This window comes from Phocoena sinus, chromosome 20, assembly GCF_008692025.1.
Source record: "Phocoena sinus isolate mPhoSin1 chromosome 20, mPhoSin1.pri, whole genome shotgun sequence".
In the NCBI taxonomy this organism is placed as follows: Eukaryota; Metazoa; Chordata; class Mammalia; order Artiodactyla; family Phocoenidae; genus Phocoena; species Phocoena sinus.
Window position 1 is genome coordinate 34481116 of NC_045782.1, and position 23043 is coordinate 34504158.

Genomic DNA, 23043 nt, shown 5'->3' on the forward strand with positions numbered 1-23043 from the left:
GGGTGGGCTCTCCTTCAGCGTCTGCCCCTTCCCTTCCCCTCTCCCTCTAGCACCCTTGACGGACCCTCCCCCTCCCTCTTGCCTTTCTTACGCCTTTACCCTTTCTCTTAACTCTCTCCTCATCTTCCTTGCATGTCTCCATACCCCCTTGTCCCTTACAGTGCCAGACAGGCAACCCACTTGTGCGTCAACACACACACACACACACACACACACACACACACACACACACACACCTCCCTGCAGATCCTGCCCTGCCCAAACCTCATGCCTATGCCCATCAATGCCATCAACTCTCGCTGCTCCCCCCTACTGCTGGGGGCACCCTGCAGGGTTGGGGGGCTGTGGTCAGGGCACTGGGAGGCCCGTGGTTGGTGGAGGGAGGTGGAGTCCCTGGGAGCCCCCCTGGGCAAATGCCTAGGGTCATCTGGCCTCTTCTCCGTCCTAGCCCCCTCTGAGCTCCTCCAAGGGAGCAATCAGCAAGACAACATGAGACAGGGCTGCTGAGCCTGCCCTGAGGGCCAGAGGAGACCTGGAGAAAGCATTGCTTCCTCCTCCTTCTTCTGGTCTCCCCCAGGAGGGAAGGAGGGAACCACCAGCCCTCAGGAAAGCCTCCCCAGGGCCTCGGAGACCTGCAGTCCAGGTACTTACCAGCTGCTACCAGGAAGGTGACAGGCCTTCCTGACCATCTCTCTCGGCCTTCTAAGTCCCCAAAACATGACCCCTGGGTGTGTGGCGGCCTGGGGAGATCATTTTGCCCAGCCCCTGCCTCCTGCCCTTTCCTTCTCATTTTTAGAAATTCCTGCTTCCTCTTCCTACTTTCTCTCCCTCCCTTCCTTTTTCCCTCACCCTCTGCCTGCCCCTCCCTGCTGACCTGAGAGCCTGAGGCCCCCACAAGGAAGGTGACTGGTCAGCTCCCCAATCTCAGGGAAGAAGCACAGCCGTGTGCCGTCCGTGGGCACACAGAGGATCCAGGGAGTCAGAACTCCGGAGCAGACCGGGCGCCCAGAGACCTAGAGACGGGGAGAAGTTGACAGCTGTCCCATTCCTGCCCCCCTCCCAAGGTCTCAGGAACTAAACCTTTGGCCAGGAAAGGCCCTCATCCCTCCCTCAGGTCCACAGAGATGGACCAGTCCTCAGAGGCCGTTGTCTGCAATACTAATACCTTGGCTGTCATTCAGTAGTCGTGACGGTTAATTATGGCCCTTAATAATTCATCACTAGCACTTCTACCACATCCAGGAAAGTGTAGTACTGGAATTAGCCTAAAGAGGGCAAGAAATTGTGGCTTGTAAACAAAAGTTTATTCAATATGCAAATGACCCCAAGTTACCTCGTGATCCTTTGATCAATCCATTGAATGATTGCCTACCTGACACCAGCCTAGGCAACTCCCATGCACCTGGACCTCCTGCCCCCGAGGCCCTTGGCTGTCTTGGTCCCATCCCTATCTGCCCCCACAGGGGACTCAGAAGCAAGCCAAGCCTGGTGTCCAAGCTTTACCAGCCACTAGTCCCCTGTTCGTTCTCAGTCTCTCCTCCCCTGCCCACACCTGTCGCACCGGCAGGTGCACCACGCTTCTCAACTTCCAGGCCTTTCTTCTTTTTTTTTTTTTTTTTTTTTTTTTTGCGGTACGCGGGCCTCCCACCGTTGTGGCCTCTCCCATTGCGGAGCACAGGCTCTGGATGCGCAGGCTCAGCGGCCATGCCTCACGGGCCCAGCTGCTCCGCGGCACGTGGGATCTTCCCGGACCGGGGCACGAACCCATGTCCCCTGCATCGGCAGGCGGACTCCCAACCACTGCGCCACCAGGGAAGCCCCAGGCCTTTCTTAGGTTTCAAATGTCTCATAGTCCCCTCATTCTCCTGGCCAACCCAGGCTGAGTTTGACTTGAGTTTCCAAAGCTCTCCATGTCTATGGAATTCATCTCAGCCTTAAGACCAGACATTGGTGCCACTGTCATGCTGTCATGTTTTCACCCTGTTATTCTTTCCAAGCCAAGAGGAGCTGGCTGAGGCCGGAAGCCAGGGGCTGAGACGCAGGGCTGGGTGCAAGTCTGGGTGTAGATGCCCGGGAGACTAAAGAGAGAGACCATGAGGTCAAGAGGTGGCCTTTCTAGGTGAGCGTGTGGAGTGTGACATCGCTGTGAACAGGAGTGAGCAAGTGTGAGAGGAAGAGCACTTACAGACCAGGCCCTGTGTGCGAGCAGCCAGCGGTGTGGAAGGCTCTAGGCTTGGGCTTGCTGCAATGATAAACTCGTTCTCTATCTGCTGTCCAGTACGGTAGCCACTAGCCACTGTGGCTGTAGAGCACATGACTTGTGGACAGTGCCACCGAAGGACTCCATTTTAAATTTTATTGTAATTAATTTTAAAAGCTACCTGTGGCTCATGGCTCCCGTATTGGGCAGCACGGTAAAGGAGGGACTACACCTCTCACTGCACATGCACGACTCTACACGTGGGTACGTGTGTGCACACGCACGTATGAGGGCACGCCAGGTGACGCCGAGTGTCCGGGCGGTGGTGGTGGCAGAGCCCCGCTGTGCGGCCCCGCCTGTGTCGTGTGGTTTGGGGCCAGAATGTGGTTCAGGAGTGTGTGCAGGACAGGAGGGGAGGGGGACAAAGGGGCCATTGTGTCACATTCCCAACTTGAGCCCTCCTCCCCGCTGACATCACAGCTGCCCTAAATACAGCTGCCCAGACCCGCTGCCTGCACGGAGGCACAGCGTGGACTTCCCGCCCTGCTGCTCCGTGGGCTCACGCTTGCTCCTCTGTGAGGGAATGGGTCATGCTCCTGCGGCTGATTTTTCAGTCAAATCCAGACCGAAAATTCTAGAAAGAGAGGAGGCTTCATTTGGATTTTTTACCTTTTTACTCTCTCTCTCTCGGAATCGTGGGTCCATTTCGGGCTCGACCCCATCTCCCGGCAGGATTCTCTATAACCGAAACGGGGCGGATTTTCCCTCTTTTTTCTCCAGCTCCTTAACTGTCAGCTCCCCAGGTGCCTCCAAGACATTCCTAGGCAGAGCTGGCTGAGGTTGAGAGGGGCTTCCCTGCTGAGCGTGGGCGCCTCAGGCCAGGGGCACACAAGGCCCGGTGGGGCTGAATGTGGGGCTCTCAAAGCCAAGACCCACAGGAGGAGGGAGAGCGAGGTGGGTTCCCCCGGCCTCCCCTGAGCGGATGAGAAGGCGCCCACCCACCTAGGAGGAAACTGCGTCGGTGTCCAAAGGGGCCCTGTACCCGTGGGGTGGGGGGACGGTGGGGGGGTCTGCGTACGTGCGGACTGCTTCCACACACAGATGGCGACCCGAGGGACGGGCCTAGGCACTTGAGACGTGTGTACATAGGCATGACAGAGGGCACGGGAGAGTCTGTGTGACGAGGATGAAAGGCGGACAGTAGAGCAGAGAGGAGTGTGGGGGAAATGAGGAGAGGCTGGAGGGGTGGGGCACCGTCCTCAAGTCCAGGGCCGCAGGGCTCTAGTGCGGGTGAGCAGCTGTGTCTCTGTGTCTCCTCCCAGGTGTGTGCTCCAGAGGGTACCAAATAGGGCTGAGAGATGTCCATGGATCAGGAATCAAGACCCTGGAAGAAGGATGGCTCTTGTCTCGGAGGGTAATCAGGCCCTTACACACACAGAGGTCCAGTGCTTTGCAGAGGATGTGCATGGCAAGGCCCGGAGGGAGGTGAGTTTGGTGCACATGGGTGCTGGAGAAAGTGGGGTTTTCTCTGCATAAGACAGTGGAGGAAAAGGAAAATGGGGCAGGGTGGGGACCAGAGCACATTTTAGAACAAGGAGGCCACATATTCAAGTGCTAGGTGACTTCACTGCTGTGAGGCAAAGGCCTGCCACTCCTCAAGGTTTCTGAAAACTCTGACACATGCAGAGGCCTGGTGTGAGGAGGTGTTCTGGAAAGTGCCTGAGTTCTGGGTTTGGGTCGATCTGAAGTGGAGATACAGGAAGGACCATGAAAACAGCACTGCGGTGGTGGGATGAATTGGGAGATTGGGGTTGACATATATACATTAATTGTATAAAATATTAACTAATAAGAACCTGCTGTATAAAAAAATAAATTTAATTTAATTTAAAAATTAAAAAAAGAAGAAAAGCACTGCCCGATAAAAATACAAAGTGAGGCACACGCGTGATTTTTCATTTTCTAGCAGCCATATTAAAAATATAAAAAGAAACAGGGGATGTTAATTTTAATAAGATATTTTATTTAACCTAATATAACCCCAAATATTATCATTTCATCAGTACATTTGCAGCACATCTCAGTTTAGAAGCCACATTTCAAATGTTCAGTGGCCCCAGGTGGCCAGCAGCTGCCTTACCAGACAGAGCGGGATTGGACAGCAGGTCAGCAGCACCAATAAGGAGGCGAGTTTCAAGCTCCACCCTAATTCACAGGGAGAGCTTGAACTTTTCGTAGAATGGAAATTGAGTCCATTTAATCCGGATCTTAGGGGACAGGGAGATCTCACAGACCTCTGGTTTTGGGGTGACCATGTGCGTGTTTGTATGTCATAAAGTCTCCGTTCTTGGGAGCTGCCAGATGACAGGCACTCACCTAGTTCTCCCAAATTCTCCCAAAAGCCTCAAGACAGTTACAATTAATATCTATGAGTAAAATGTCAGAGCTGTGATGGGAACCCTGCTCTCTCTGGCTCCAAATCCCAGCAGATACACCAACGGAGCTCTCTATAACACGGGGTTTAAGTGAAGAAGTGTGCCAGTGGGGGCTGAGGCCAGCTCTAGGGGTCCCTGTGTCCCCTGGTAGCAGAGGGCCTTCTCACCAATTTGAGAGGTGGTGAGCTACCATCTAGAGTCAGGCCATGCGCGAGGGCTGTGTTTGGGATACAGGTGGAGACGCTGGGTCCTGTGGGCATCGTGGGCGTGGCACTGGAGGCGATCAAGTCTCAGGAGGGGAACACAACAGCTATTTGTCCTCGGCGGTGAGGGGCTGGGGTGTGACTGCCAGGTGGAATCTTGCCCCCTTGCCCTCCCCGCATGCCGCCAGCGTGGCCGGGAGCTGGGAGCCCAGGCACAGCTCTCTGTCCTCCGCAGTCACGCCATGCCCCCAGCCCCTGTCTGGGCCACTTCCTCCCGGCCAGCAGCCAGGCTCCCGTGTGCTCCTGGTAGCTGAGCCCGGAGGGAGGCGCTGCCAAGATCCCAAGGCAAAGTCGCGCAGCAAAGGGAAGTGTGGCGCGGGCCTCGGACTCTCCCATTCTGGCCAGCACAGGAAGAGCGTATAGGCCCAGGGTGGGAGCATGAGACTCGGAGAGGGCGGTCCCCTGCTCACGGGGTGGGGGGCAGGGATCAGGGAGGAGCCACCCCAGACAGCCAGCTGACCGAGTGGAGCTTCCAATCTGAGCAGATTCTGTGCAGCTCCAGGTTTCAGCCAGATGAGGGGCCCCGGGGGAGGGAAATTGCACATAAGAAGTCGGAAAGCTCATGTGGTTGGGGGTTGTTACCTAAAGAGTTCTTCAGCCAACAAACGTTTATTGACCACATACGCTGTGCGAGCTCGGAGTCTCTTCCTGCCTCCACAGATGCTTCTGGGATTAACTAACTAATGGGTGTGGGGTGGCCAGCAGGGAAGGGGGAGGCACCCACAAGATAATGGTAGAAACTTTAGCAATGGCCTTGCTCACCTCACCCCCTTTGCCCAGAGAGGAGCAGCAACCCCCTTAAGAGCTCGGAGTGGCCCAAACCTGATGGCTTCCCTTCACATTCCTTCCGAGCAACCTTCCTGAGTGCCTACTGTGTGCGGGCGCTGCACCCCCTGGGGACACACAGAATCTTGCCCTCCTGGAGCTTACATTCTAGGGCCAAAGCGGACCCCAACAAGGCGCTCCTACAGGGCACATCCTATGGGAGAGCACGGAGGCTGGGCAGAGGGCTCTCTCTGAGCATGGGAAAGGCCTCTGTAAAGACCTGCCATTTGGGCAGAGGTCAGAATGACTGCACTAAGGGGAAGTTGTGTGGACATGGGGGCTGGGGGTTCCCGGCAGAGGGAAGAGCGAGTCGAAGGCCCTGAAACAGGGTTGTGTTAGAAGGCAGCGCGGCTGGGGCACACAAGCAGTGGGAGGGGTGGTGATGAGGTCAGAGGGGTGGACGGCGTCTCTACGCCTGGCCAAGAGTGTGGATTTACTCTCGGTGTCACGGGAAGGTAGAGGAAAGTTGACAGCAGAGGGGTGAGACTCCCTGATTTTTCTTGTTAAAGTATGGGCCCAACTGGTGTTGGAGGCGAGACTGAAGGGGCAGGGAGGAGGCAGGGAGGCCACAGGGAGGCTGTTGTGGGGGTCCGGGGTGAGATCCTGGAGCTGGCCTGGGAAGGTCGTTGTGGAAGCCGTGAGATGTGGATGGATTCAGAACATTTTTTGAAGGTGGGGATTCTGGGAAGTGAGAGAAAGGAGAGAGGGGTCCAGGAGCAACTTGGAGTCCTCATGACCCCCTTGCCTATACATTTCTGAAGAGCGGGATGCAGTGTTCAGAAACTCGGCCCTCCTCTGGGGTCCTTGGCTCTGGGGGCACCACCATTAGACTGGGGGCTGCTCTGACTGTTTCAGCCTCCCCTCAGCCCCCAGGTTGGGCCCTTGCCTCCAGGTGAGAGAAAACTCCCATGCATCCCCCCTACCTTCCCCCTCCACACACACACACACACACACACACACAGGGAAAAGGGGTGATTAAGCGTCAGCTCCAGGACAGCGGGTGGGGCCCAGGCCTAGTGTGAGGGGCTTAGAAAGGGGTGGAGAGGCCTCAGGGTGGGCTTGTCTGTATTCTCTTGGAGCTGCCCCCGGCATCAGGGGCCGAGCCAAAAGGCCCTGCTTCTCCCTCCCCCTCCTTACCTGGGTCCCCTCCGGGGCCTAGTCCCTGGCCTGTCCTCCCCAGGGAGCATGAGATGTGAGACGGGATGTGCCCTGGATGGTAGGGGCAGGGGTGGAGCCGGCCTGCTTTGGTTGCAGCCACCTGAGAAGAGCAAGCTGCGGCTGCTTCCTGGTCAGCCAGTCTCTCCAGGGCTCACGTGGGGACCAAGCTAAGCTGGTGACACCAAGCGCAACAAGGGCTGTGCGGTGTCCTGCGGACCGCGACCCTGTCCCTGAGGAGCGCACCGGGAGGGGCCGCTGATCCGGGTCACCGATTCAGGGTCCTGCACCGCAACCCCCTCTCCATATCTAGGTTATGACTCCCAAAGGGGCCTCCCCCCAGGAGATCTGGATGGGTGAGAGCCTGGGTCTCCTGCTTCCAGAACCCCTCAACCCTCCAGAAGGCGGCGTGGAGGTGGACATGCCAGGTTTGAAACCAAGCTCTGTCACTTGCCTGCTCTGTGACCTTGGGTAAGTCACTCATTGTCTCTCGGACTCAGTGTCCTTGTGTATAAAATGGGGATGGTGATCCAGTTTTCCCTCGCCATTAGGTTCATGGGAGGATTAACATCAGGGCTGCATATGCAGGTCCTTCGCTCTTACTTTCAGAGAATTTGAGAAACGGCCAAGTGCCAAGAGTCCAGAGGGCAAGGCGGCAGCTCCTGGCTGCCTCGAAGGGCTCCCCCAAGGCAGAAAGGGAAGCAGAGGCAATGAGGGCTGGGGAGGAGGCTGCTGAGAGGAAGGTACAGCAGTAGATGAGCAGAACAGCAGGTTTTATTCTGGGCGACCTGATCCCAGACACCCTCATCCCATCCCATCCCATCCTCATCTCTCTGCTTATTCCAAGCCTGGGGTCCACTGGGACAGGAGCTGGAGTCAGAAGGAAGGATGTGGCCATGCGTCGTGGCTGCTCTGTGAGTGGGGAGAGAAGGGAGGATGAGGCCAGGGTTGGAACTGGAGCGGCAAAGAGAAGAGAGAGTGGGGGTCTGCGAGGACCAGGCCCCGGTTCTCCTGCCTTCCCCACCCTGACCCTCTGAGTCCAAGTGCTTGGCACTGGGGCCCACACACCTGGCACTGCTGAGCACCCCCCACCACTGCCTCGGAGGGGCAGACAGGTCTGTGTGCCCTTTCCCATCCGCCCCCCTCACCTGCCCCAGCCTTGAGATGGAGGCCACCTTACTCCCAGAAAAGAGACTGGCACTGCCCAGCCGGACCCACCTGTGTGGGCCCTCAGTGCTGGTCCAGGATGAGGGGCACCCGGGCGCTGTCCACTTGCGGCGGCAGCCGCTCGCCTGTGCGCACATTGAACATGGGCAGGGTTGAGAGTGGCCGGGGCACCTCTCGGCTAGCTGCCATCTGTCGCAGCTCCTCTGTATTCCCGCGGATGGTGCAATGGTGGACCATCTGGATACTGGGGACACAGGGCCAACAGAATCATCAGCCCTGGGAGTCAGCACCCACTTTGGGGTCCAGCCTGGCATCATCTCTGAGCCACCCTGCAGTCTTCCCCACCTACAATGTGTGGGGAGACACACACGGGATAGGTGGGGGAGGACAAACAGGAAGTTCTATGGTGTCAGCTTAGTGTCCAGTGACTGAGGCATGGGGTCTGGGTGCAGACATCCTGGATTCAAAGCTCTGTGTCCTTTGCAAGTTGCTCAACCACTCTTTGCTTCAGTTTCCTCAGCTGTAAAATGGGGATAATAATAGAACCCACCTCCTAGGATCATTATGGAGATTAAATGAGAAAATGCAGGCTGGGTGTTTAGAAAAGTGCCTGGCACATGGTAAGAGTTCCTGAGGTACTAAGACATGAATAGATACCTACAGTGGTATTTATTACCAGAAGCCAGTGTTTGCTGGGCTCTATATTGTTTTTATATTCTGATGGTGATCCCCTGTGTCCCTTCTAGCAATCAGTTCCCTCTTCTAACATTCTCTCCCAGCACCGAACCTCCCTCCCCTCCCCGTCATCCCCATCTTAGTCTGGCAAATCTACCTCCTCCACCTTTTCCTAGCTTTTGCCCAAGTTCTTTCCTGCTGGGCTTTGACTGCCTATACTTTGGACCCTCAGACCTGGGCTCCACTCCCTCTGTAACTTGACCCCCTCCCGCCCTGCCCCAGGCTGTCCCCGGCATTGCTTAGCTCCAGACACACACAGTCTTGCTTCCTGTGTTTTGGACCAAGGCTCCTTGAGGCTGGAGTGAGGTCCCACCCTCACCGGACTGGAAGCCCCAGCAGCGCCCAAAGGACTGACTACCACACCCTTTAGTAAGTCCTACCTGAGCTCTAACTCCAGTTTCCCCTAGGAAGGCTGAGCCTCGTTCTCATCTGACATTCTCATGGGCTTGCTTTCTGCTGTCCAGGAGCAACTTTAGTTCGTTTTGAGAAGTAGGGTAGCACAGTGGTTAAGCAGGAGAACCTGCTTTGGGTCTGAGTGTGAGTTCCACTGCTTACTGGCTGTGTTACCCTGTGTAAGTTACTTAACCTCTCTGTGTCACCATTTCCTCGACTGTAACGCAGTTGTTGTATGAATTAAGTGAGTTGAGGCAGAAAAAACATTTACATCTACTGGTCAGCATGCAGCAAAAGATAGCTATTATTGTGGGGAGACTTCCATTGCTATCATTATCATTGGTGTTGTTTTATTATAGTAGGCCCACTGATAAACGTGGCCTCCAGTGGAAGGATGTTTCCGAGCCCTTTTACATGAACCCACCCACATTTGTGGGCTCAGCCTGGAGACCTTTTCCCAGACTACCTGGTTGCTGGGTCAGACAAACAACAGGGACTTTTCAGTACGGACAATAAGAACTGGTTTTCTTAAAGGGGTGGGGGCCCCAGGCAGGGTGGAAGCAATCCTACTTACTGCTGGATTACTGATCAAATCCGGGAGGGGGAAATGATCCCTACCCATGCCCATGTCTCAAGTAGGGGACACAGACTCCAGCTAGAGCCTGAGAGATCAGACTACAGAAAAGTTTTTCTAGCTTCCTACTGACTGTGCCGGGGAGGGTCAAGATGAGCTATTGAGTCTGGAATTTGGCAAGGAGAGTTGTCCAAAACACAAGTTTCCATTAGCAGGCAAGGGGAGGCCGAGAGGGGACGGGAGCAGGAAGCGTGTGGCAACGGAGGCAGCCTGGCAGGTAATGATCCCTCCGGTGGGGGAGGCCTTAGTTGATGGGCCTCCTTCCCACTCCCAGCCCCACATCTGGGTCTCATTACTCTAGTAACACACACAGGTGGAAAAACGTTCTGCGGACAGTTTTCCAGAGCAGCAGCAGAAGTCAGACCCGCGGTGCCCTCCTCCGCAGTCCTTCCACATCAGCACTTGGGCAGAAAAACCAACTGGCAGGCATTCTCCCTCTCCACACACACACACACACACACACACGCACGCACGCACGCACGCACAGCCCCTTGAGCCCTGATCCTGACACACAGATCACAGGAGAGGGTCATTGGGCTGGAGGTTGGGCTAGAGGATGTTCTGACCAATAAAATCTGACGTAGGTGAAAAACAGGCAGCAGGATCACAATTTTGGATCATTTGAAAAATGAACCTGAACAGGCAGAAAGAAAAAAAATAGGATTTTGTAGAAATAAATCAACACAAAATCCAAACCAACAAGGGCTGACACCCCGTGCTTGCACACACAGGGTAAAATTGGTTATTGACTCGAAATTGATGGAGGAAGCATAGTTTCCTGACACCAGCAGAGCTAGAAAGTTGACCCAGGAAAGGCAGACCTGGTGGAAGTAACTGGCCAGAAGAGAATCCCTGCAGTGGCAGGAGAGGACACTAATCAAATTTGGCACAGGCCCCCAAATTGAGAAATAAAATCCTCCTTGTAAAACTTACATAGAAAATCACTGATCCCAGTGGGGGAAAATTCTACCAAATAAAAATGAAAGCAGAAAAACAAGCAAATCTTTTTCATTGCTTTGTGTAAAAAGTTGATCAAGGAACTAAATCGACTTAGATAGATCAAGGAATTACATTTATGTTCACTCGGGAACATTTATTCCCCATAAAAATTCAAAAATGTTGGTATAATTCTGATTCTAAAAATGTATCGTTTAACCCAATGGATTTATATGGTGGGGTCAAAATGGTGGGGTTAAGGCACCCTAAAATCAGCTGGCGAGAACATACACACCCCGTGGGTCCACCTGCTTGGCTCACTCGGCCACAGCCCTTCTTCCCAGGCTCCCTGGCACGTCGGATGCCCACACTACCTGGCGTCTGCCCCACCCAGGGGGGAACAGCGGGGCTACTGTGACCCTCACAAGATTCTGGTGACCTCACAATGCTCCCCTGAGGTCACCACAGGGATAACCTGACCACCCCCTGCACCTGAGGCACGAGTCTGCCAGCGTGGGTGATCGTCCTTAGCCCTCCTTCTGGCCGCCCAGGGCGGGCAAGGCTCCGGCCAGAGCCCTACAAGGAAGCCTCTGAGGGAACCAGGAACTGGGACGCACCGCCTCCACCGAGGAGTAACTCAAGGGAGACTTCCAGCCACCATCCTGGAGGCCCTCGCACCCAGTTCCCTTCACCGACCCCAGGAAGAGATGAAGAAAGACACTTCGCTGCTACCCGCATCTGGGCCCTTGGCCTCAAACAGTGCCCTGGGTGCCGTCCAGCAGGCCAGCACGTCCGGACTCCCGAGCAAGAGAGGGACTGGGTGCCACGCCTCCTCCAAAACCCACCGGAAGCCCAGCATATCCAAAGTGATCCTGGAGGTCATGGCGAGCAAGGGGGCACGCAAGCGCGTGTCCCTGGCTACCCTAAGGAAGGCCGTCGCCGCCAGCGGCTACAACATGACCCGCAGCGCCTGGCGCTTCAAGCGAGCACTCAAGGGGCTGGTGGACAAGGGCATGCTCAAGCAGGTGACGGGCAAGGGGGCCACAGGCTCCACCTTCATGGCCAACAAGCATGCCTCCAAGTTCAAGCCCGAGGCAAAGAGACGGCAACAGCAGCAGCAGCGGCAGTCGGGGCAGCGCCGGCCTGGGCAGCGCCGGTTGCCCGTGGGCTCCAAGCAGGGGCACAAGAGGCTCGCCAAGGGGGTTCGCAGGGCGGCCAAATGCTGCCGCAGTTAACCAGGAAGGCTGGGCAAGCAAGGAGGGCTGCCAGCCCCGCCACAGGCTCAGTGCAGTGGGGATAAAAGGAGCCTAACACTTCACACCTGCCTCCTGGAATCTCTGGGGTTCAAGGGAGAGGGAGAGAAAGAGGTCTGGGGGCACAGAGGACAGGTAAGGCCATGGGTGGGGAAATCCTGGGCAAAATAAGAGTGAGATAGATTTGGGAAGGGCTGGAGGGATTGAAAGCACCCAGATATTAGCTGGTTCGACCGCATCATCTTGCAGGTGAAGAAACTGAGGCCAGAAAGAGTCACAGTAACTGTGTGGCAGAAAGCAGCCTAGAACCCGAGTGTCTGACTCACAGCGAATCGTGGTTGTGTGTGTGTGTGTGTGTGTGTGTGTGTGTGTGAGTGTGCGTGCACGCACTGGAAGCCTTTTAAGTTGCTTTCTTTTTTTTTTTTTTTTTTTATGCGTTACGCGGGCCTCTCACTGTTGTGGCCTCTCCCGTTGCGGAGGACAGGCTCCGGACGCGCAGGCTCAGCGGCCATGGCTCACGGGCCCAGCCGCTCCGCGGCACGCGGGATCCTCCCAGACCGGGGCACGAACCCGCGTCCCCCGCATCGGCAGGCGGACTCTCAACCACTGCGCCACCAGGGAAGCCCCTTAAGTTGCTTTCTAAAGCTGCTTCTCAAACCCTTTCTCCCAGGGTGGCATCAGATCCCTGAAGCTTGGCTAGGTCCCCTCTCCTGTCCCACTTTAGACTCCTCCATGGAGACCAGAAAATGAGAAAGCCAAGCCAGGCCAGGTTGGGCCCAGCGCCCAACCAGCCGAGGGCTGGAGCTCACAGGCCAAGGGTAGCTTCATCACCCCAGAGGAATTTGGTTTGTCTGCTGCTCATGGAGGTTGGAGGGTCCAGCCTGATAGTCTAGGAGACCTCCCACCCAGCCCCCAGATTTCCCCTACTCACTCAGAGGTGGCCAGGTCTCTCTTCAACCTGGAAAAACAAGGGAGGGGATTAGCTATTATCCACAACCCCTCCTGGTGCCAGGCCAGGCAAGGGGCCCTTCCTCCCTTCCTGGCTGAGGACTCTGCTCCCTGAGGGATCTGGGTCCCCACGTGGCACAAGTGCCACAAGGAATCCCACAACGTGAGCACCAGCCCCAGTGCCCTCCCTGCCCTCAGCCCCCACACTCACCGTCCCTCCCGCCGGCAGCACATAACGTAGGCCAGCAGCAGGGTGAGCAGCAGGGCCACCAGCAGGGGCACCAGGAGCGTGACCAGGGCGTCGGTCAGGAATTCTCGGGCTGTGGCCTCGGTGGGTGGGCAGAAGAACGGGTCGTGCTCCAGGATCCCATCACCTGGCGTGGGTACCTCGTCTGCCGGCTCTGGCACTGACTTGTCCACCTGCTCAGAGAGCCCAGGGCTGACCCAGGAGTGGATGGCCAGACACAGAGAACCTCAGGGCGCAGGGCAGGAGTTCTGGGGCCACCCTGCTCCATGCAACTGCGGGGATTCCTCCTGCCTGGCCTCCCCCAGCTCATGTGACCGAGCAGACACTGGTCTAGGTGCCAGGAAAGAAATTCTAGGAGAGGCAGGACCGCACGACGGTTAGAGCACAGCTCTCATGTCTGACTGCCTGGCTTTGAATCCTGTTTCAGACAAGTGCTATGCTGCAATGACTTACCTCTAGGCGCCTCAGTTTTCTCATCTGTAAAGTAGGGACGCTAATAGTGGTACCTGTCTCCTGGGTGGTTGTGAGGATAAAACATGTTGATTGCATGGTGCATTGCCCATGGCAAGTGCTCAAGAATGTTGATTACCAGTTCCTGCCTGTGCTGTCGGTCAAGTCACAGGAAGGGTTCCTAGCCCTGGGAATAAGATCTCTAGGGACCCTAGACCCCTCAGCTCACAGAGCAGTAGTGAGCATCTTTGGTTTATAACATGGGGGTGAGAGCTATCTGTCCCTTATTTTAGGCCAATTTGCTGTGACACCTTAGAGGAAAATAGAGCTGTCACACAGAGGCCCTAGGTGGAGAAAGGAGTTTGGAACCATCCTGTGGGAGTGATTGTTCTAGCTGTTCCGTTGGGCACAGCTGGGGCTCCAGGAGCTGGTGATCCCTTGTCTGGATTATGGGCTCTGTTGCCCTCTTGTGGGAGAAGGCAGAACACGTGTGTGCGCACGCGCGCGCGCGAGTAGATAATTGAAGAAACAGGGAACTGGGATGGGATGGGGATGGAGGAGACCGTGATGGGGGTCATGCCCCGCCCCCACCCCTAGAACCAGGGTCCCTCCTCACCAACAACACGTTGCACCAGTCAACTCGGAAGTGAGGTGCCAAGGTGTCATAGCAGGACAGCAGTGGAGGCTGGCCCTGGGCACAGCGAGCTTGGCTGTCCGGGGATGCCACCATCTTCAGGCAGGTGGAGAAGGGTGAGGAAGAGCCCACCTTGATGTATACCCTGGGTCCAGACAGAAACCACTATCAGAAAATTGGGGGTATCACTGGGCACTGGAGATTTGAGGGTTATGGCCACCCTGAGATCTGGGGTTATGGTGAGAGTACACAGAGCACCCATCTTCTGGGGCCTTGGCCCCCAGGAATGTCCTTTGATGGATGGATCTATCATGTCCTTATGGGCACCAGGAAGTGCAGAGTTCAGGGTAACTAGGGTTTGGGCCCAGGAAGGGCAAGAGGGAGGAGATGAGGGGGTGGCCAGAAGGAAGTGGACAGTGATGTGATGCTGGGAAGTAAAGATGCGTACGGTGAGCGTGCAAGTGGTAAAGCCCCACTTGGAAGTTAGGGAGACCCATGTTCTATGCCCACCACCTAGACAAAAGGCAAGCTGCCCCCTCCTCCAGGAAGCCCTCCTGGGCTGCATGCCTACCCTTCCTTGCGGCCCTCGATAGGAAGGGGGACTCGGCCCCCACGGTCCAAGGCAGAGGTGATGTTGAGCAGCTGGAGTTCCCCTGGCTCCCAGAGCCCCCCCAAGGCTGTGAGGAAACGGCCGGCAGGTGTCGAGGGCAGCACCTCCTCTACATCATGGCTGCGCACCAGGAACTCAGCCTGGTATGGTAGCAGGGGGCCTGGGAGGGCCAGGTGGGCACCTTAGGCCGCACCCAGCCCCCAGCCCTGTGTGGATCCTTCCTAAGCCTCCCCGCATCCAAGCTGGTCCCCGTATCCCCTCAGCTCCCTTCTTTCCTCCCTAATACCCCCTATATCACAGGCCTCAAACGCCCTTCGTCCACACCCACAGCCTCAATTACTCGCCCAAGCCTCCACCGTCTATCAGCAGAGCAGCCGAGAATACGACTCCAGAGTCTTTCCAGGGTGCCCTGCCCCCCACTACTCACTTCTACACCCGCCTTCCAGGGGAGATCCCCCAAGACTGGCATTGGTGGGGTAGGGGTGGGGCGGGGCTGGCGGTACCTTCTGGGTCTCCAATCAACAGCACCAGCCTCTGCCGGGTGGTGTCAAAGCTGTCCCGATTGTAGGCTGTGACCTGGAGGATGGGGTAGAGGGCTGAGAGATGGGGTTAGGAGAGAACCTAACCCCTAAGCCCGGGTGGTGCGGCTGGGCCTGGCGGGAGAAGACTGAGATAGCCCACCAAATTAGAGGTATGTGAGCCATGTAAATGAGTGAACGCCGGGTCCCTGTTGCATGCGACACAGCCCACTGGGGCCCCTACTGGTACCTCGATGACCTGGCGTCCGCGATCTGCTGGGGTGGCAGTGCCATAGAGAAAGCCAGGCTGGTGGGGGCTGCGCTGGGCGTAGCGGAGCCACCTGGGCAGGTCTGGGTGTCCCTGGAGGTGGGCGTGGTAGGTGATAGGGACGGTGGCTGGGACAGCTGGTGGAAGGGAGGAGAGGGGATTGGAGACACAAGAGGAGCCTTCACCAGCCCTGGGCCAGGAGCCCGCAGCCCACCCCAGTGCCCCTCAGGCCCCTCTCACAGACGACGAGCTCAGGAAGGTGCAGGAAGTTTTCGCGATCCAGGGTGTGTACAAAGACGCGGCCCACGAGCGGGTGCAGGGTGGTCTGCGGGGCCTCGGTGTGCCCCAGCCCTGCCAGGAGACCTGTGGGGACCCACGACCCCCAGACACACGGCCCAGCCTCAGTCCTGGCCAGGGAATAAGTCCCCTTTTCCACCCAGCCCCTAGTGGCCCTGAGGGAGTGGAGAAATGTGTGCGAGGAGGCAGATGGATTTGCTGGCTCCCAGGCAGGATAGGTTGGGGCCCTGGCTGTGCCGCACACTTTAATCAGTGACAAGACCCAGACCTTAGTTTGCTTTGGATTCACGGAAGCCCCTCACTCCTCATTTTAGGCCTCCATTGAGGGTCACAATGGGCAGGGACTGATGTCTGGCTGAAAGGGGTGTGGGGTGCGTGAGTGTGTGTCTGTGTGTGTGAGTGCGTGTGTGTGTTAAGAGCACTTGGAAAAGACCCCCAAGCTGACTGTGGGAGGCTGGGGGGGGGGTAGGAGGGAGGGAGAGGTAAGGACCCCTTGGAGGAGGCAGGTAGCCATTCTGGGGCCCCCACCCGCCTCCCCTAACATACAGAGGGGAGAGGGCCCACACTAGAGGCCACTAGGAGCTGAGCAAAGGGGAGCCTGAGCCCAGAGTCCCAGGGAGAGGACCTGCCCCAGTGACCCTCACACTCTCCCAGAGCCAAATTTAGCCTGGACCCAGAAAGAAGCCAGCCCATTAAAGGGCCCATGGCGCTCTGGGCCTGTGCAGTTAGGCCCAGCCTAGCCTAGGACACCTTGCCCCTCAGAGTTCCCAGCCAGCCCCCCATATCCCAGCTCCCAGCCCCAGTTCCCTAGAGCCCCATCGGCTGTGGAATTTATACCCCAAAGTCCCTCTAGCCCTTGCCTCACCCCGACCCCCAACCCCTCCCCTGAGGAACTTCTCACCCCCCTCAACCTGGGCCTCTCCCCTGAAGAAGATCCCAACTTACCCAGAAGGAGAGAAATCCAGATTAGCACTGCTGCCATGGCTGTCCCAACCTGGCGCTGCCTGTGAGTGACAGAGACAGGAGCAGGGAGCAGGCAGGAGGGAGGAGGGAGGAGGGAGGGGGAAGGACGGGAAGATGTCCCAGAGCAGCTGGGCCCGGCTTCAGCCAGCGGGACCCTCCCCTTCCCCACCCAGAAAGGCACTAAATCTAGGGTGGACACCCTCCTCACAGGATGAGGTCCCTCCAATAATCCCCTTCTTGGGGCCAGAGTATATTTTCTAAATCACCAACCTGACTGCCTGAGGCCCCCCTTAAAACGCTAATGGCTTCCATTGCCCTGAGCGTCGCAGTGGCTGATGGCTTTCAGACCCTGCCTGTACCTGGCCATCCTGTCCAGAATCCCCTCTCTTCCTTCTTACCCCCTCCCCGCACACACACACAAACCCAGGCTTCTACCCTGCCTCCCTCTGCTGTCCCACAACCTGATAATCTCTCCTGAGTATACACCCCTTTGCACGAGCTCTTCCCTCTGCCTGGAGCTCCCTTCCTGCCCTAATCCTACCTTTCATCCTACCTTCTACTCACCTTTCAAGACGCAGCACAGGCATCCTCTCCTCTCTGAAGGCTTTCTGTCCTCCCTCCTGTGTGGCACAGCCAACCACACAGTGTTGCGGGGTGGCCTGGGATCTTATGATCTTTGCATCCCTGGACCTAGCCCAGGGCCTGGCAACTAGTAGGTGTAGGGGGCGAGGTGACAGCTTCATGAACAGCACATGAGGGCACCCATTCACCCAGCCCTCTCCTCAGACTAGGCACCCCCAGCATGCCCCCCAGGTCCGGGAAGAGAGAGAGCCTTGGACAGAACCAACCACATAGGGACAGGGAGTGAAGGAGGCCTACAGGCCTGGACATGAATCCCACCTTGACCCATTCACTGGAGAATATGGCCTTGAAAAAGTCATCTGCCCTCTCTAGGCTCTGTTTCCACAACTACAAAGTGACAAGAACGGTGCTCTCCTCTAGGTGTCCTTGTGAGGACTCCACAAAATCATGAAATCAGCACATATTTACAGAGCACCTGCTATGTACCAGTCACTGAGGGGGCAGAGATGAGCAGCCCCTACTCAGGTGGAGCTCTCATGCCAGCAGGTGATGACAGCTACCCTCTGCCTGCTACTATGTTGAAGGTTTTACATAGATTTACATATAGTAACTCATCCCATCCCCACGGCAGTTCCATGAAGCAGGTATTATCTTTGTCCCCATTTTACAGATGAGAAAACTGAGGCATGAAGGGTGTATAACTACACCCACACTACAGACAGCTGAATGCCCTGTAAAGACCTCAGCCCGGTGCCTGACTCAGTCCAGGATGCTGCCAATGTCCTTGCCGGTGGGGTACCACTTCCCCTTCCTTCCTGAATCTGCCAAAGGATCTCAGTACAGGTGTGATGGAAGCGGTGTGCCCTTCTTTCCCTGGACTACCCATTCAGAACAAGCAGAGGGGCACTCTCCCCACATGCCCCGAGAAGGAGGCAGGGAACTGTGGGTGCCAGCGTTCCAAAATCCTCGGTACCTGTGTGAGCATTCTTCCCGGGCCTTGAGACATAAGGGGTTGCCACCACACCCCCATAGGCGAATGTCCCAGGCAAGGACATCTGGGACCTGCCCTGAGTCAGCCTGAGAGGGAGGGTGTTGGCCTGAAGATTGGGGTGACCGGTGGGCATGTTACTCAGTCCTTGTCCCTTCCTGTCTCTCCCCACATGACCATCCCACCTGTCCTTGGATAGCCAGCAAATTCCAGAATGAGTGTCCACTTAGGCTCTCAGACAGGGCAGGGTATGTCCCAGAGTCACCTTGGTACCTCTCTGCCTTCTCAGAGATGGAGGGCAAGAGGAAGAAAGGAGGCAGAGGAAAGTCAGAGGGCTCTGGGGGAGCAGGCAGAGGTGCCAGAGCCTGGCTAGCTGCCCAGGCCTCAGCCCCTCAATGGCTCCATGTGATTCCCTCCCTCCCTGGCTGCTGCCTCTCCTGCTATTTTTAGAGCCACCCAATCACACCCTCAGCTGTCTTAAGGTGGCATTGCCCGAACCCAGTGCCACCAGGCCCACTGAGGCCAGCCTTTCTTACTGATCCTTCTCTCTCTCCCCAAAATCAAGGGAACCAGGGACTGGGCCAGCTGCAAGTCCCTTGAAAGTCTCCTCTGCCCCACAGATGACCTCCCCACCTCAGAGCTGTCTAGATTGCAATCTGCTGCTATAACACTGAGTGCCTTCCGTTCCTTGAGGCTTAAGGGTGGTGGTGGGGGGGGGGGGTGTCACAGGGTCTTTAAACCTATTCTGGAAATTTTAAAATAAAACTAAAATATATAGAATAATATAATGAGCCCCCATATATCAATCAGCCAGCTTCAGCAATGATCAACTCATGGCCAATCTCATTTCATCTAGAGCCCTCCCAGTTAATTTCCTCTGTCAATATTTGTGTGAATCTTTGAAAGATAATGACTTTTTAAAAATATAATCACAATTAAGCTACCCAATGACATTATTTTACCATAAGGTTAATAATAATTCCTTAATATCAGATCTATAGTGCTCAAATTTCCAATTTCTTATAAATGTCTTGTTTTTTTTTACAATGTACTTGTTTGAATCAGGATCCAAATAAGATGCACACATTGAAACTGATTGATAAGTCTCTTTGAAATCTCTTTAAATCTTTGGAGTCCCCCTCCAACTAACTATCTCTCTCTCTCTCTCTCTCTCTCTCTCTCTCTCTCTCTGCCCTTGGGGTAACCAGGTCATTTGTCATGTAATTTCCCAGTCTGGATTTTGCTGATTGCATCTCTACTGTGTTCTTTAAAATATTCCTCTGACCTCTGTACTTCTTATAAATTGTATCTCCTGGACATTGTTTTTTCTTGTAAATTGTAGTTGGATCGAGAGTCCTGATCAGGTGTATATTCCACTTTCTTTGGCAAGACCACTCCATAGGTGGTCATAGGAGCCCATCTTGAGCTCCTGATTTTGTCCTATCCAGCTAGAGCATCCATCTAGGTGAACTGGAGGGTCAGTTCTGCATCTGGGTTTTTCTCAGTCTTGTCTCCAAAAGCCCAGCCCAGGTTCCCATGCCTCTGCTTTACTCCTGCTACTCCAGCCCTGACCTCAGCTAGCTGATTCTCTGTCCCTGCTGCTTTGCCTTCCGCACCTGTCTCCCCAGCTTTCTGCCCCATCTTGGCCCGTCAATGTCTCAGTTTAATCCCTTTGATCCTTTGTCCCTGTCTCTCCCCATCTCAATGAATGTTTGCTGAATAAATGAATGATTGAATAACATATCATCTCCCCAACTCTCTCATTCCACTTCCGTCTCTATGAACCTGTTTTTTGATCTCTGAGAGCCATATTTTCTTCATCTGCATCTAAAACGGAGGGTTAGATGTTGGCAAGAGGGACAAAGGAAAGGGATTCTCGTCATTGTGATCTGACTGTCGCATCTGCCTCCCAGACTCCACCCACATCTTTCTCCTGCATCCTCTTCGCCGCCTCCAGCACTATAACAAAGGGTGCGATCTGACGGTCTGCCACGAGAGGGCGCATTCGCCAGTTCAGGCCCGGACTTGCGCCTGCGCATTACGGGGCCCGAGCCGGGTGGCCCGTTGGAATGGCAACAGAGAGCCCCGCCCCAGGCTACGGATACGCGTCAGAGGTGCTTGCTGAGCTCGGCGGCTAGAGGGGGCGACGGAAGAGGGGACTCACGGCCTCTAGCCCTTCCTCGTCCTCCCCTTCCGGGTCCGGAGGATGTTCTTCCAAACAGGGAGGAGAACCCGCGTGGAGGCAGGGGACTGGAGACAATGCCCTGTTTCCCACTCTCCCCATCATTTATATCATTTCTCCGACTTGAAACACTTCCATTTTTCCCCACCCCCACGACGTTTGGGGGCACCAGCCTGAGGACCTAAGTGTACCCAGAATCTTACCCTCCTTTTATCGGTGAACTTCAGTCTTCAAAGGGGTTCCTTGAGCCTCGTGGCCGCCCAAAGCTATCAGTCATGGGTCTGAGAATGCCAGAGACCATCCCTGAGCCAAACTTTTTAGCTTAGAGGAGAAACACAGAAGGAGAGGGACTGTCTGAGGCTTCACAGCGCAGTATTCCGCACAGCTCGATTGCTGCACTTGGAGCTTACAGCCCTTCCGTTTCTGTAAAGTGGGGGCAATATGGATCCATGAGATAACGGAAGAAAACGTGCTTTGTAAACTGTAAAGCTCTGGAGAGAGGAAGGGGTCTTTTATTTATAACAGTGCAAGGCAGTAGCTGCCCAGGGCCAGCCCACTGGCACAGCCCAAGAGCCGGGAGAGGTCAGATTTAGCAGCTACCACACCGTGATAGAGGATTAGGAAATAAAAGAAACAAAATCTCACTCTTTTACCAAGGACCTGCCAACATGGGCCGCGTTCACACCAAAACCGTGAAGAAGGTGGCCCGGGTCATCAATGAGAAATAATACAAGTTCCTGGGCAACGAATTCTGCACCAACAAGCGTGTGTGCGAGGAGATGGCCATTATTCCCAGCAAGAAGCTTCGCAAGGAGAGAGCAGGCTATGTCACACATCTGATGAAGCAGTTTCAGAGAGGCCCAGTGAGAAGTGTCTCCATTAAGCTGCAGGTGGAGAGAGAATTATGTGCCTGAGGTCTCAGCCCTGGATCAGGAGATCATTGAAGTAGATCCTGACACTAACGAAATGCTGAAGCTCTTGAACTTCGGCAATCTGTCCAACCTGCAGGCCACTCAGCCCGCAGTTGGGATGAATTTCAAAACACCATGGAGCCAGTTGACTCTGCTGTGCTGTAACATTTTCACCCTAAACCTTGGGACCAAAAAAAAAAAAAAAGGGAAAAAAGAAAGAAACAAAAGACTCAGACTTTTTTTTGCAGATGGTATGATTATATAGAAAACCCAAGAGATTCCATAGGCATGTTGTCAGAGCTATTAAGAGAGATCAGCAAGGTTGCTGGACAAAGCTTAACATCCAAATACAAATAAAATACAGAATTCAGCAGTGTTTCTATACACAAGCAATAATTTATTAGAAACTGTAATATCTTTTTAAAAAGAAATAATTCACAATAAAATTAAAATTGTACAGAACCCAGAAAAATATTAGAAAAGATATCTGAAGATATTTGTGAAGAAAAACTATAGGCTATAAAACCATAAAAACTATAGGCTAAAAAAAGAATAAATTGAGAGATGTGTTAAGTTTAGGGATGAGAAGCCTCAATGTCACTAAGACAGTTCTCTCCATAAAAATATGTCGATTCAAGGCAAGTCCGCTGAATATTCCAACAGGATTTTTCAAAGAGCTAAGCAAAATGATTCTAAAATTCATATGAGAGAGCAGAGGACCAAGAAAAGACTAGACAATTCTGAAACGAAGACTTATTTGAAAGCGATAGTAATTAAAACAATGTGGTATTGGTGCTGGGCTAGACAAAGAGATCAATAGAATAGAGTGCCCAGAAACAGATCCAAGCATATGTGGGAATGTGATTTATGATGGCAGTGGCATTGCAACTTAATGAGAGAGAATAGGCAACTCAATAAAAAGTGTTGTGACAGTTGACTTTTCATCCATAAATATTAATTCCAGATGGATTAAAGACCTAAAAGTGAGAAACAAAACTTTAAAATAATTAGAAGAAAATGTAGGAGATCTCAGAGCAGGAAAAGATTTCTTAGCTGAGAGACACAACTCACAAAAGATTGATTTCATTACATTACCAAAAAAAAAAAAAAAAGCTTTCTTCTATGAAAATGACTTTATAAACAAAGTTCAAAGACAAGCAACAGCCTAGGTGATAATATCGGCAGCACATAAAGCAGATAAAAAGTTAGGATCCAGGATATGTAAAGAGCTCCTACAAATCAATAAAGCAAGCACAGAACTTTTAAGTGCCACCCCAAAGGGCAGTCTTTCCCTTATTCCTCGCTAACAGAATCCTGATTCAAAAGTCAGGGGTCCAGGCTTTGGGTGAGGCTGGGCCTTCCCCATCCGCATCAGGTGAACAGTGATTGGTCTAAATAGAGCATGACGATACAGTTCCTCTGGTCAACGATTAGTTTAGGTGTGGACAT

The 23043-nt window shown here is 54.5% G+C and overlaps 2 protein-coding genes and 1 pseudogene across 2 annotated transcripts; 2 read left to right on the plus strand and 1 right to left on the minus strand.

The window, feature by feature from the left end:
* Positions 1 to 7644: 7644 nt before the first annotated feature.
* SGCA (sarcoglycan alpha) lies at positions 7645 to 16950 on the minus strand. The gene is made up of 10 exons (XM_032615711.1): positions 16914 to 16950; positions 15912 to 16034; positions 15654 to 15808; positions 15389 to 15461; positions 14847 to 15045; positions 14258 to 14420; positions 13156 to 13364; positions 12928 to 12954; positions 8097 to 8289; positions 7645 to 7790 (listed from the first exon to the last, which is right to left on the minus strand). The coding sequence occupies exons 1-9, from the start codon at positions 16948 to 16950 to the stop codon at positions 8109 to 8111; spliced, it is 1167 nt and encodes a 388-aa protein (XP_032471602.1). The 3' UTR covers positions 7645 to 7790; positions 8097 to 8108.
* LOC116745194 (spermatid-specific linker histone H1-like protein) lies at positions 11451 to 11978 on the plus strand. The gene has a single exon (XM_032615712.1). The coding sequence runs from the start codon at positions 11451 to 11453 to the stop codon at positions 11976 to 11978; it is 528 nt and encodes a 175-aa protein (XP_032471603.1).
* A 4401-nt stretch (positions 16951 to 21351) lies between the features above and the next one.
* On the plus strand, positions 21352 to 21784 carry LOC116746176 (annotated as a pseudogene).
* The last annotated feature ends 1259 nt before the right edge of the window (positions 21785 to 23043 follow it).

Excerpts from the sequence above, each read along its gene's own strand:
- LOC116745194 (XM_032615712.1), top strand. The coding sequence starts at position 11,451 with ATGAAGAAAGACACTTCGCTGCTACCCGCATCTGGGCCCTTGGCCTCA.
- SGCA (XM_032615711.1), bottom strand. The coding sequence starts at position 16,950 with ATGGCAGCAGTGCTAATCTGGATTTCTCTCCTTCTGG. Across the intron at positions 15,462-15,653 it reads GCGGACGCCAGGTCATCGAG|GTCACAGCCTACAATCGGGA; the intron begins GTACCAGTAGGG and ends CCCATCCTCCAG. Across the intron at positions 13,365-14,257 it reads ACTGGTGCAACGTGTTGTTG|GTGGACAAGTCAGTGCCAGA; the intron begins GTGAGGAGGGAC and ends CTCTCTGAGCAG.